This window comes from Macaca fascicularis, chromosome 14 (assembly GCF_037993035.2).
Source record: "Macaca fascicularis isolate 582-1 chromosome 14, T2T-MFA8v1.1".
Lineage (NCBI taxonomy): Eukaryota > Metazoa > Chordata > Mammalia > Primates > Cercopithecidae > Macaca > Macaca fascicularis.
Genome location: NC_088388.1, coordinates 101,231,705 through 101,246,594, shown reverse-complemented (window position 1 = coordinate 101,246,594; position 14,890 = coordinate 101,231,705). Strand labels below are relative to the sequence as shown.

Here is a 14,890-nt window from a genome sequence, read left to right as displayed (position 1 = left end):
GTCTGGCTGCCCCTGAATATGAGTCATTGTATCTCTCAAAAAATCTAAGGTCTTAGTTCATGGTCATTCAAGTGATCAGTCTTACCTAGTTGTGATCCTAGATTCATTTAGATTCCGCTGGGCTACCCCCCATGAGGTAGATGCCTCTGCTGAACTCTGGCTGCAGATGTGCTTATCTCCTCTTCCCTTTTTCTTTCCTGAGAGTCTCGCTCTATTGCCCAGGCTGGAATGCAGTGGTGCGATCTCAGCTCCCTGCAACCTCCGCCTCCTGGTTTCAAGCAATTCTCCCTGCCTCAGTTGCTAGGATTACAGATGCCCGCCACTGCGGCCAGCTAATTTTTGTATTTTTAGTACATATGGGGTTTCACCATGTTGGCCAGGCTGGTCTTGAACTCTTGACCTCAGGTAATCTCCCTGCCTTGGCCTCCCAAAGTGCTGGGATTACAGGCGTGAGCCACCACGCCCGGCCTTATCTCTTATTCAGTAGAAAAAAGTGCCAAATACAAGTTTCTGGGAGGTTCCCTGAAGGAGGAGAAAGTGTCTTTAGCTAGGTTTCCCAACGACTGCATCACTACTGAAGCTGAGTTTCGAGTAGCTGGCTTCAGTAGCTCTTGGAGATAGCATTGAAACACAGATTTTCCCTCGGATTCTGCCATTTAATCCAGATCCTTGAGAAAATTAGTTTCTCTTTAACTTGCCACATATGCCATCATTTTAATTGTGTAAATCCACTGTAACATAAAAACCTGATTTGAAACAGAACAAATGCTTTAAAAGGAACTGAGATGCGGGACCCGGCATGGTGGCCCAGGCCTGTAATCCCAGCAGGCGATTGGAAGGCTGAGGTGGGCGGATTACTTGAGCTCAGGAGTTCCAGACCAGCCTGGATAACATGGTGAAACCCTGTGTCTCTACAAAAAATACAAAAATTAGCTGGGTGGGTGCCGCAAGCTACTTGGGAGGCTGAGGCATGGGAACTGCTTGAGCCCAGAAGGTGGAGGTTGCTGTGAGCTGAGATTGCACCACTGCACTCCAGCCTGGGTGACACAGCGAGACCCCGTCTCAAAAAAAAAAAAAAAAAAAAAAAGGGGGGGGGGGGACTGAGATGTGGCTTCTAATAATATCCCAAATAAAATTACACCCAAAAGGTGAAGTTTACCTCATATTTTATATAGATTCTATGAAGGTCATGGGAACTATAATTTCACACAAAAAAATATACCTGGGACAAGACATAAGGAAACATGGGGAAAGGTATGTCACAACCCTAAGGTTTTTTTTAAAAGTTTCTTTTACAAAAAAATCAAGCCTTATCCACTAACTTGAGTGCAAACCAATACCAATTGCGCAAAGTTACAGTACCTCTAGTTCTTGTTTCTTTTTATTTTAACAGTTAAACAGTTTGCTTCTAAGTTAGACTAGCTGTTCAAAAATTTTATAGAAGTAGATTCTTTGCTAAGAGGTCTCCAAATAATTGCTTTCAGTGGGAAAGATACTAGGTTTTTTGTTTCTAACAGGATCATAGCAGCTTGTAAGTCAGGTCACTTTGGGGGTTTTGTTTTTTGTTAAAAGATGGCAGATTTTAATTCAGAATACCTTTTCAGTATCATTTTGTTTCGCTAATGTCTTGATTCTGCAAATGTTTTCATTCGTGGCAGTATTAAGGCTACGTTTATGGTTAAGAAATGATCCATTTTACCTATGTCAGAGCTTTTTGTATTCAATGTAGCAAAACATATTCCATGTGTGACTTGGAAAAACTGTAGTATTAAATGTCACAGACTTCTCATCTGAATTTTAATTTAGTAGTTAAGCTTTAAATCAGAAAAGATTGTTTATCACAAGGTTCTCATGGCTAAAAAAGAGTAAGTGTCAACAGTTTAAAGTGGAACAGGGATGACATGGCAGACATCCTGCCAGAGCTACTGTTGATTCCAACAGCATTAGCACATGTGGAACCCCAGAGCCAGGAATTTACCCGCAATAAAGCCAGGTTTTCAGTCAGTAAAACTGATGATTGCAGAAGCAGAGAGTCTGACTGCCACTAGAGAAGGTAAGAAAACATCATCGGCTCCTTGGGGCTGCCTTTCTTTTGTAACCTCAGCTGTCAAGAAATGGAAATCAGGGTTGGGGAATTAAACAAAACCCACCAGTCTACTGATCACTTCTGCAGTAGTCACCTAGGTTTCCTTTTATTACTAGTTATTGCTCTTTTTCTTCCTCCCTCTGGAAGACTATTTTCTTGCTTATTGCAGCTGAGCAATTCACTTACTGAGCCTGTTGAACTTTAATTTGGGGTCTAAGAAAAACATTATGTAAATCAGGTTTTAAGTATGACTATTATACTTCTCAAGTATCTGGAATGTTCCTCCTCATTCTCGTTAGAGGCTATTCCCAAATCTAAATACATTCTTCTGAGTATTCTGTTAGACTCAGAGTTAACTAAAGACAATTCTGGTTCAGAGATCCAAAATGAAGGCAGATTCACACTACTGGGCTTCACACCATCCGACAAAAAGTTGGAGCAACAAGCACAATGCCTACAGACACAAGGTATGGTTTCGAGCCAAGATGTACCACCACTGTATTTGAACTACAACAAGGAAATAATTTCAAGCTACACGAAATTAGTGTTCTAACATAAAGAAATTATATATTGTAAAATATGAAGCATTTTCAGATTTGCCTCACCAAAACAGATGTGTCAATAACTGAAGCTATTATACATACAACACAGATATCAATTTTTTTTTTTTTTTTGAGATGGAGTCTCGCTGTGTCACCCAGACTGGAGTGCAGTGGCATGATCTTGGCTTACTGTAGCCCCTGCCTCAGGGGTTCAAGTGATCCTCCCGCCTCAGCCTCTCAAGTAGCTGGGATTCCAAGCGTGCATCACCATGCCCAGCTAATTTTTATACTTGATGGGGTTTCCCCAGGTTGACCAGGCTGGTGTCGAACTCCTGACCTCAAGTGATCCGCCCGCCTCAGCCTCCCACAATGCTGAAACTACAGGCGTGAGCAACCACGCCCAGCCATCTTTAAAGATATTCAAATCTACTTCTTATTGAAAGGTCAGGACCCACCACTTCAATTTGTAAATGTTTTTATTTATAAGCCAATAAGTAATGCTTTTTACTAATATATATATTCTCTCATGACCTCCAAAATAGAACAGAATATATATATATATACTCAGCCTCCTGAGTAGCTGGGTTTACACACACGTGGCACCATGCCCGGCTAATTTCGTATTTTTAGTAGAGACGGGGTTTCTCCATGTTGGTCAGGCTGGTCTTGAACTCCCAACCTCAGGTGATCTGCCTGCCTGGCCTGAGAGAATATATTAAATAAGTAAAACCAAAGGCCATTCTGAAAGACAGTGCTGTCTTCTTACGTTTTCAGTTTCCTCTGTGCTGTCACATGTAGTGAAGTCATTTAAGAATGAAGCAGACACAATTCTGCTTAGACACTACCATTGATGAGGATGGTGTATGTGAAGAACACAAAGTTTAAAAAATTGTATATATCCATACTTCAAAAGCTCCAAATGCCAAGCCTAACTTAAAGCAAAACGAACCTTAAGTTTAACCTGTCTTCCTCTGATCACCTTTTATTTCCAGTTCTTGTTCTATTCGAAGACCATTAAGAAGTAAAAAAAAAAAAAAAAAAAAAAAAAAAAAAGTTTTAAGTATTGTTAAAAACAACAAAGAAGAGTTTAAGGAAAGAATATATTTGAACCACATAAACAAATAAAAAGGTATTACATAAGAAAAAATAATGTAACAATTTATGTAAGTACCTAACATATGAGCATGCTCTTACATCTAAAACAAAAAATAAAAAGGTAACATTGGTACTATATATATATATTTGACAAGTGTGCATTAAAGAATTCTCTAATATAAAACATTTAAAATGTGGAGAATACTTTTTCAAGATACAGAAAACAATTGTTATGATAGGCACACCCACAATTCTTATAAAAACATGCTTGCAAGGATAAAATCCACCTGAGCACTCATTTCTCAGATGTACCAACGCTATAAAATTGTTAAGCACTGAATATTGCCACCCACTTTTGCAATGTTTGAGTTTCAACACTGATTGATATGAATTCTGAATTACACAATTACTGTTATTTTTCAGTCTTTCTGCCATGTTCCATATAGAAGGCATGTATTTAATATGAATACTTAAAACAGCAACATTATTTGTAGCAAAGTCACTTCCCTGTGTTCATTTTTCCTTTAAAGGCACTATATTTAGAAAATAGTTATTACAACAAATAGTGCTTTGGAAGATCTGAAACTCCAAATCAATGTGCTCCATCAACCATAAGTAGATCTAAGAAGCCCTGACTGAAAAGAACACAAATGTAAAAAGCTGATAAATTTAAAGATTATAAAATTGGTTTATTGTAAAAGCAATTCAAGAATACCCAGTTAAAATCTTATCCCAATGCTACCCAATACAACCAAGAAGCAGTTAAGCACTTTTACATTAGGAACAAGGACATAAAACAAGAGACCACATCAAGGCTATGATTCAAACTCAAAAAGGGAAAGGACTCTTAGGTCTCCTTCAGGTCAGTACAGAGGGCATCATAAGATCAAAGCACTGTGCCAGGTATCACAGTACTGCTACAACACTGAGGTATAACTGGGCAAATCAAAGTCGAGGGGAAATGAAGACCTCCATATTATTGTGTTGTGGGTGTACTTAAGTGATTGAAATTCTAGGAACAGCTGCCTTTAATGGCAGCAAGGTGTGAAGACAAGTCTTTATTAAAGAGAAAGAAGTTTATCAAGTTCTCTATCAAGGTCCCCCCTAAATCTTCACAACCCCCCAAACTTTCCCACCCTCCCCCTAAGCTAAAGCTACTCTGCTGATACATAAGATATAATCTTAATTTGTGGCTACTGGCAAATTATAGGCACTCCTTCCAAGTAGCTTTGATCTTCTGCACATTAAAAAAAATCCCAACAACATGCTATATAATTCATATACCCAATTTTGCATTCTAGGTAGAATTTCATTACTACTCTAAAACTCCATCTGCAGTCGCCATTTCCCCCCAGACTTAATGCAAGATTTAATCTTTCTGCTGTTTTCTTAATAAAAGCCTTAGAGTCAATTATTATCAGTGATCAACCTATGAACTATTATATACAACACAGTGATTGCATTTTTTTTGAGCACTGAAAGTACTTAAAATAAAACTTCTTACTTCCAACTTTTACACTCCTCCAAACTGAAGGGCCAAAATACTTAGATTTTGTAATTGGGGGGGAAAAATCTATCTTCCCAAGCTGAGGCTTTTCATAGCAGCTTTTGCCAGGAGAAGAGATTTTATGCCTGTTATAAACCCTTGAAAATAAGGGCTTATTCTAGAAACATTGAAAGACCCTTAAAACATAGAGGTGCTAGCTGGTGCCACTTTAATTCACAACCAACTATTACTTCATAGCTTATACTGAAGAGTTAATTCATGCTCATTTTGTTCCTTTAAAAAATACTCTTTGGAAACCATTATTACTCCTGTAGACACATACTCTAGTTACATCATCTCTTCCTGTAAAAATAAAGGTATAATCATGATTATCTCTATTGCTTTGCTAAATTCAACTACCAATATACATTTATTAATCTGATCACTTTTCCAGCTAACTCATGACTTTATAATTCTATCCAGGGTCAATTTTCAGCATAGAAGTAGGAGCAAGTCTTATAAGTAAGAACAATTTTGAAGGCAATATTTTAATCTAGTCGTTAATGTGTTCATTACAAATGAGAACTACAAACTAGAATTTACTTCCAAAACTAAGGTAAAGGTAAACTTCCAAAGCTAAATGAAGGTAAACCACTATAAAGCTTATTTCTGTCATGCACATTATGAACCTACTCAGTGATTTCCAACAGAGACTTAAAAATTAGTCCAAGGGAGTCAATTAGTCCAAGGGAGTCCAAGGGTTAAAATAAAGCCATTTCTGGTTTGCTGCTTTCCAATTCATCAGATATCTATCGTATGTCCAGAGGGCATGGAGCACTCCCCTAGAACTATCCATAGTAATAACTCTTTCTAGAACACTAAACTACTTCAAACATCTGCAGACTGCCCCAACCAGATTTAAACTACCAGTGAAATATAAACTACTAGTCACGTATTCTAAATGCATACAAAGCGCTACCATTTTAAAAATTAACTGGAAAGTAGGGAAACCTAAAAAAAGGATACATTCCACTACCACACTATTATAAATGTTACGTTTGGGTGTGTGTATGTATATAAAAGAGAGAGCAGATAATCAAGATTTAAATAAGGTGGTAAAAAAACCAGGAAATGAAGATTTTACCAAAACAACTATAATAACCGTCCCAAGCTACAACTATGAACAGATTCACTAATATGGTCATTTGCCTAGGTTCCGACAAAACCAACCAATCAACACCCCCCACCGCCCCACCAAAAAAAACCCCAACAAAACAAAATGCACACCCACAAAATTATCCACCAAAATCTATACTAGAGTATGTGGCAATAATTAATATATTTCTATGGAAATTGTCTCATGCCTTATAAGCTCCTAAAATAAAATCAAGGTCACTATGTGACTAATGATAGCACTAGGAGGAAAGGAAAATACTGAAAGTAAAACAGGCTTCAGCCTTGGTTTCAGCTATCTCTTCAAATCAGCATTAAGTATTTAATATCAGATAGAACATTTTTGGCTTGTCAGACCAGTAAATCATGTTTTTCCACTGGCCAAAGGCAGCTGAAGAAACAACTGGTGAGCAAACTAAATGCTGTGACATAAAGCATCTGACTTCTAAGTCTGAGTATTTAGTTAAAATGACTGGTGAACATTTAACTGGGCAAAAGGAATGGCATCCATCATCCAAACAGGCTCACTTCCCCCAGCCCCCAAAATGAACAGTAGTTATAATAGCAAAAGAAACAAAAAGTTTTTTTCTTTTTTTTGATTCTTTAGAGCCAACTGTGAAAGAGGTCAGCAATATATTAACAGCAGCAATGGACAAGGAAGAGCAAAATAGAGGATTAAAGTATCTTGCTGGACGTTTGTTCATCTTTTTCTGTATTAGCCAGAAAATTGCAACTGGCTTATGGAAATTTCAGGTGCGTATGTCTCCTTAGATCCTTCACAGATTTAGAATTCAGTCTGCCTGAGGGCTCTATAACCATGTAAGAAAGCTTTCTTTATCTAGCTTGGTGGCAGCCAAAACAGACTCCATGTCATTAAGGATGTCAGAACTCAAAGCTTCCTGCAGACTTGGCATCAACTCCTCTCCTTCTATGTTCATTCCATCTCCTTCCAGTGTTCCAAGGTCCACATTTGTCCCAGGAATGGCTTCAAGGTAGTCTGGGAAACGGTTCTGCTGTGAGGGCAGGGTGCTTTGGTTGATAGTATCACCTAGTGGAAACACACACAGAGAGATAACAAAGTCCTTTTTGAAAAGCTAACATCAGGGCTGTATCATATGAGCATACAGAAATGCACAGGGAAAGAAAAGCGCTCCTGACTGACCTAAACTGATACCTAGAATTTGTATCAGGTCGAACAACTCACAGGTAACAAGATAACAATGCCGAGTTTACTTTTGCTTCAACATTTGTTCAGATATCCAATAACAGCTCGATTGCTATTATGTGCTGAGCACTAAAGGGAGTCATTAAAAAAATAAAAAAGTCCTTGAAAAATTATATGCAGCAGGGGGAGAAAGAACAAGAACACAACACAACAGCATCACTACCCTGTCTTCCAGATAAGCACCACCATAATAAGACTAAACATAAAAACGAGTGGTATAGAACTTCCTTGGTCTTAAAAACACTTTGGGAAACATTAAAATAAAAGGACTGCATGAATACTTTATTCCACCCTTATGCACCTTCATAACAGCAAAACAAGCTTCCCAGAGGGCTTTGAAGAAATACATCTTCTTAGCCTTGCTTCTAGGTTTCCCAAACTTACTCCGCCACAGAGCCTTTTTTGCATATGACAACATTAACATTCCTCAGAGCTTCAATAGAACATACTTTCAGAAAAACTAATATAAATCATTAAGTGCTATAGGGATCTAGAGAAGAGAGAAATACAGATTAGAGAAGTAAAAGTGTTGTGTGTGAAATGGGTTTGAAGTGGCTCCTAAGGATGATTTAAAATCTAGGTAAGCAGAGAGGAGGGGGTAGTGTGGATTCTAGAAAGCATCAAAGCCAGGAGCTGGATGAGTACAGGCACAAAAGCCTTGCTAAACACTTTCAGAAGAGAAGCAGTTAGCGAAAGAGCTGGTAGCTAAAGAACAGCTTCATTTCCCTGCCAATTCATGCAGTCTGGCAGTTGTCAAGTTTAAGGCAATGGTTGCCAGGTAAGCCACAGGAGAAATGCTTCCTTAATTATCCCTGTGAGGCAGGTATTTCTTAGCTCCTGCAAGACCCCTGTAACTATTCCTTTTTTTTTTTTTGAGACAGAGTCTTGCTCCGTCACCCAGGCTGGAGTGCAGTGGTGTGATCTCGGCTCACTGCAACCTCCGCCTCCTGGGTTCAAATGATTCTCCTTCCTCAGTCTCCTGAGTAGCTGGGATTACAGGCGCACACCACCACACATGGCTAATTTATGTATTTTTAGTAGAGACAGGGTTTCACCATGTTGGCCAGACTGGTCTTGAACTCCTGACCTCAGGTGATCTGGCCACCTCGGCCTCCCAAAGTGCTGGGATTACAGGTGTAAGCCACCACACCTGGCCTTCTGCAACTATTCTAATAAAGTAAGTGGGCCCCACCTCCTAGTCTTTCCCATCTGGTTTCCTGAGCCCCGTAACACCTAAGGTGGACCAAAAACTCTTAAGAGAAAAGATGAAAACAAACACTGAATAACATGTAGACATTTCTCAAAATTAAGGACACAAATCCATAATAAGGAGAGAGATGTTCTAACGGGCACTTGTTTGTCTTGCCAATTAAGATCAACATGCTAATGTAAGTCATGCTGCCAGAGTTTTATTCAAATAGAGCTAATATATCCAATTTATGATTTTTTTTTTTTTTTTTTTTGAGAACGGGTCTCATTCTGTCACCCAAACTGGATGGAGTGTAGTGGTGTGATCACCAGGGCTCAATCCATCCTCCCACCTCAGCCTCCTGAGTAGCTGGGACCACAGGCACGTACCACAACACCTGGCTTATTTTTGTATTTTTTTGTAGAGATGGGGTTTCACCATGTTGCCCAGACTGGTCTTGAACTCCTGGGCTCAAGAAATACGCCTACTTTGGCCTCCCAAAATGCTGAGGTTACAGGCATGAGTCACCGCACCCGGCCAATTCATGATACATATTTTTTTAAACTAGGAAAATACCAGTTACAAATCACCATATAGAGACAAAGCAGGCTCAATTTAATTCGAATTTACAGGATTTTAATTGGTTTTCTTCTGAATAATCTTTGCTTACAATACCTTATTAGACCTGGTGATAACATATCCGACTGTAAGTCAGGCTACTAAGAGGAATAAAGAATACCAACCTGTATCCATCTCATCAACGCTGTTCAGGAAGTCATCTGGGGTGCGAGGGACACTGTAGCTGCTCATGCTTAGTCCACTGTCTGTACTCTCATCGCGAGAGTGATAGGTGCCACTACAAAAACATGACAGTTAAAGACCAACACAAAAAATTTTAAAAATCAATTCAAGGTAAAAATAAACACCTGCTGAGTACCAACATAATTCTCAAAGAGGATTAGTGAAAATTCCTGCTCTGCAATGTCTGAAACAAGCCCCTCCCTCAGGGCCGTAGACAGGGCTTGTGCTATGAAGTGAAATAGACAAGTTAATCCTAATTGAAGCTAGCAGCCCTAAAGAGCCAAGATTTCTCCTAAGGTTCTGTGCTTGATGACAATAAGGGACAAAAAAAGGTACCCCCAGTTAGTTTTCCTGGCTGGCAGACAATTCTCTGCATGAGTATTCTCCTCTCTGTAATACTATTTGAATCTGGAGGTGGGGAGGAACCCACACAACTTACTTGTCCCAAGGTCTCAATTCTCCAGGTGGTGGTGGCACAGACAGAGAGGTCAAAACACAAACTCCAGGTGGGCGAGGAGACAGGTCTGCACTAGATTCAAGTTAAATTCCTAGCTCTTGTGCAGAGAACATAAGCCAAGGAAAAATCAACCCCAAATAAACCACCAGAATTCCTTTTAGGACTGAACCAAAATAGATGAGTCACTGCTGATAAGATAAGAATACTCATGGCTTGATCTCCTTGCTTCTGTGTTTGGGCGGGGGAGGAAAAACCCTCAAACACTTTAGTACGAAAGGAAACGGGAGATCATATAGCTCCAGTTAAAGAAAGAGCAAGACAAAAAACTGCAAGGCACATCCCTTGAAAATAAAATGACCCGACACAGATTTTCACTTTAGACTAAGCAAGGTTTCCCAGATTTACATTCATGTATGGTAAATATCCATTACTCTGATAAATAGAACACTCTCCTAAGCTGGTAGCATCTAGACATCAGCGGGCATTCACTGAGGTCTACTAACTCTAGAAAATTCTCAGTTCTACTAACTCTAGAAAATCTTGGAGAAAAGCATAAAATCAAGGCAGCTGTTATTCTTCAATGGTCTGTGTACATGTGTGAACTTTAACTTTCTCTATAGCTTGTACATTTAAAAGCAGCTATTTAACTTACATAAAAGTTAAAAAATAAAAACAAGTTTAACAATTGCTCAAGGCTACAAGCTCAGTCAGTACCCCAACTGCCTTCCCTAAATGATGCAATGCGTTTGCCTTGTTCTTTCTCTCCCCTCATTCTATATACTGCAATCACTGGTTTACTCTAATGCTTCTGCCAGATTTTGCCAATGCTCAAAAGCTTCACACAGATCCAAGAAAACACATACTTGCCTCTGAGACCACTGATATACAATGCAGCCATGGATGAGAAGGCCTCAGTATTTGGCTTGTTTGTATTTTGCGTGCCCTGATCTGGGACAAGAGCCTGGTCCTAGTCATCACTCTATTCGGCTGCTAAGCATGGGACGCACATCAGACATTTTAGTCTATTACTGAATAGCTGAACTTACAGAGTTGTGCAGAGTTCATTCCAAACCACAGGGGAAGCACATGGGCATTCCTGAGAACAGAGTTTACAGGGCCATTTTCCTGGCGAGGAACTGCTCCCTGCAGAACCTCACCTCCTACAGGCCCCACTCATTCAATAAACATTCACTGAGCATCTGCTACTACATGACAGGCATTAAACTAGGCTTTGAGGATAACGAGGTTAACCACCACCACCACCTACAAACAATGTTTTGTGAGAGACTCACAACTTCAAGGAGGGAAATGAACAAATATACTACTGAATCATATACAGGGGCTATATGAACTATGTAAGCACAGTACTTTCACAACAAACAAGGAGCTTGAAAGTAAAGGGTAAAGGTTTCATGGAGGGGGACATCTGAGTGAGCTTTGAGGGATCTCAAAAGTAAAAGGGAGATAAGGGAAGTTTGCGTTACTACTAAGAGTCAATGCCATGGCAAGTTGGGGGAAAAAGTATTTAGAGCTTAAGGAATATATATAAATCAAATAGTAAACAAGAGAAAAACCATCAAGAGGTTTTTTTTTTGTTTGTCTTTTTGTTTTTGAGACGAAGTTTCACTCTTGTTGCCCAGGCTGGAGTGCAATGGCATGATCTTGGCTCACCGCAACCTCCGCCTCCTGAATTCAAGCGATTCTCCTGCCTCAGCCTCCCGAGTAGCTGGGATGATAGGCATGTGTGACCACGCCCAGCTAATTTTGTATTTTTAGTAAAGACGGGGTTTCACCATGTTGGTCAGGCTGGTCTCGAACTCCTTACCCCAGGTGATGGTCCACCCGCCTCGGCCTCCCAAAGCGCTGGGATTACAGGCGTGAGCCACCATAGCCAAGAGTTTTTTTTTTTTTTTTAAAGAACAAAAAAAAGCCAAAGTCAGATGTATGTTATTATTAGAAACTGGGGGTACTGCAGATAATGCATATATAATTCTGCCCTTAGATTAGTAACATTGATTATCTGCCACTCTGATATTCCCAGAAAATAGAATCTCAAATTATAGCCCAGCTCTCATCAAAAGTTTTAAGAAAAAAAACTTCATAAGTGACTGTCAGAAGGATATGCAGCCTATCCATTTTTAAGATGTTCTAATTTTTATCCCTGGGATTAATATAGGTCCTTCAATAAGACAGGAGATGAAATTTTACATGGAGATGAAATTTTCCTTGTTGGAAATAAAGTTTTGAGGCTATGCCTCTCTTAATTAGCCTCAGTTTAAGTCTAGAACTATAATCTTACATAAATACACTTACTTTTAGACAGAAATGTCAGTAGAGTAAATACAAACTTAAAATACATTTTAGGTGGCCTTCAAAATCAAACCTTCCAACTAGGCCACCAGCACTAACCTTAAAAACTGAGTAAATGGTGAATTCTATTGCACTAAATATTTTTAGCAGGGTAAGATATTTTCTCTTGGAATTACTAAGTTTCCAATTTAATTGGTGAGAACTGAAAAGGTGATGCAATAGTTTTCCTAGTGCAAAATACCTTTAGGTGTTTAAGAAAGTGTGTTATTTAAATCGATTAGAAAAGGAATCCAAAGTGCAAAGTATCCCCATATTTTAAAAAGTTTGAAACTCCACAGATATTTTACAACCTAGAAGAATTAATTTTAGTTAAATCTTAATCTTAAATGACTTCCTAGGCAAAGAATATGACCTGTTTCAGCTTACAGACTTCAAAATGGCAGTTTATATAATACTGCAATCTGTCTGAAACCCAGGATTTGTGGTAACTCACTAAGAAGCATCCCTAAGCTATGTTATTTTCAAATACTGCCGTTAATCTTAATGCATTTTTGAAAGAGGCACAACCTTACACTTTATCTCCTTGGACTATAGCCCGTAAGAACATGAGGCCTTACAGTGCTGCTGGGTAAAACATTTTAGGTTGAATAGCTATGTGGAAAATTCCTTCCAGTGATCCTTACAATGCAATCCTAAATAGGTTTAACATGCAATTCATGCCTTTGACATTCACATGTTCCTTCGTGATTCTGTAATTTTAAGTAACTGTTAGTCAACAGTAAAGGCAGAAGCAAACACGTTGTGACTTTGAATAAGTATCCCTTGTACAAGTCTGAACAGCTCACTTCCTCTCACAGGAGACAACTTTTAATCCTCAACTCTGCATGTACTTGCCATTTACAGAGAGATTCATTTACAGCTATGGTTTCTGGCCCACACAGATGTTCCAAATAACTATTACAAGCACTAAGCAGAATGATTTTAAAGCAATGATCCTTTTCAGACATTCATCAGTAGCAACTTTCACTAACCTGTTAAGGAAAGGATCTGAACTATTGGTCGTCATTGTTCTCAATTCCTGAGACATCCCGGGAGAAGACACTGGATTTTGAGTCCCACCATCCTGCTCCAGTGTTGGTAACTGGCTACGCAGTGCTAATTCCTAATTAAAAATAAAGCAAAGCCAAAGAGAATCAATCTACTGATTAACATATTTAATGTTAGGTTTAAAGAAATAAAACGTTCATCAGAGTAACTGTGCAGACAGATTAAAAGCAGATTAAAAACATCTAGTTTAAAGTTAATACATTCCCCAATCAAAATGACCTAATTCTTCTATCCATTTCAAATGACTAAAAATTAAGTTACATATATTTAAAGTCTGTCTAGTTATATTAATCCCCACTCCCCCATATACGTTTTGCTACTTTGTTTTCATTTTGTTATTTTCCTTACTGTGGCAGACACTCCCAAATCCTACTTTGGGTTATTATAGAATGGCAAGTCTGGCCTTTAAAATGTAATTCTTAAAGTTTGTTTTTACTCACCAGCTCTCACATGGTTTTGTGTTTGGAACCCACAGGAAAAAAAAAAAAAAAAAAAAAAAAAAAAAGTAGGAAGAATAGCATCTGATGATTTTCCTATAAGACACCAATCCTTCCCCAATCCCCAACACTATTTCACACTTTGCTATTAAATGTCTCATTCTGACTTCAGGTTTTTCTATCCTGAGCTGGATAGAATATGTTCTATTCTCTAGCAGGGAGAGAGGAGGAAAATGAAAAAAAGACATCAGAAGTAAAAACACAAGCCCAGGGCTTCTCCACCACAAACATAATATTTAAAATGGGGTAAAATGTCTTCAGGGACATCCAACAATTTCTCAGCAGGATTCTCCCTGGAAGCCTGAGCAAAGGCCGTGGGCTGCTACTCTGATGGTTCCAGAATGCCTGCCTTCACGGGTTTCCAAACATCCCAGGTTTCAGCCTGTATTTGCCTAGAACCTCAAAAACGGTTCATCTCACTGTGACCCATCCCTAGCACCCTCATTACTACTCTTGTCTTTTTTCTCTATCTGTTCACTGTTTCTTACCCTCCTAAGAATTTTCACTGTGCTTCTCCACCTATTGTAAACATCATCTTTACTTACACCATCAGCTTCCTTTCCCTCTACTTTTTGGGTTTGATTTGGAATACATACAGTTTTTTATCACAAAGGATACTGGCCTAATTCCCTCATCCTTCCACACAGCTTTCTGAGTCAAGTCTGCTCACTAAGGCACAGCCCCACCATCTCCAGCCCTCACCTCCACAATAGCCATGGGGTCCTGAAGTATGGAAAGCTTCTCCTAGCTCTACGCTGCCACTGCTCAGCTACAATTCTCCTGCATGCAAATACCACTTATTTTTCTTTAGGTTTATGCCTTCTGGATATACCATCCTTTAAACCAGAGTTGCTTAACCAGTGGACCATGACAGAATTCAGTCTCTGAAGTGGGGTAAAATTGGATGGGGTTAAAAAAAACA

The 14,890-nt window shown here is 39.0% G+C and overlaps 1 protein-coding gene across 27 annotated transcripts in view; it reads right to left on the bottom strand.

Annotated features, from left to right (window-relative positions):
- Window positions 1-3,714: 3,714 nt before the first annotated feature.
- The window catches only part of YAP1 (Yes1 associated transcriptional regulator), a 124,965-nt gene continuing 113,789 nt past the window's right edge, over window positions 3,715-14,890 (bottom strand). For all 27 annotated transcript variants that reach the window (XM_005579447.5, XM_005579451.5, XM_005579444.5 and 24 more), the window contains 3 exons: window positions 13,396-13,526; window positions 9,540-9,652; window positions 3,715-7,430 (listed from right to left, as the gene is read on the bottom strand). In XM_005579447.5, coding sequence (XP_005579504.2) covers window positions 7,192-7,430; window positions 9,540-9,652; window positions 13,396-13,526 — 483 coding nt within the window. In that variant the 3' untranslated portion in view covers window positions 3,715-7,191. The remainder of the gene's footprint in view (window positions 7,431-9,539; window positions 9,653-13,395; window positions 13,527-14,890) is intronic.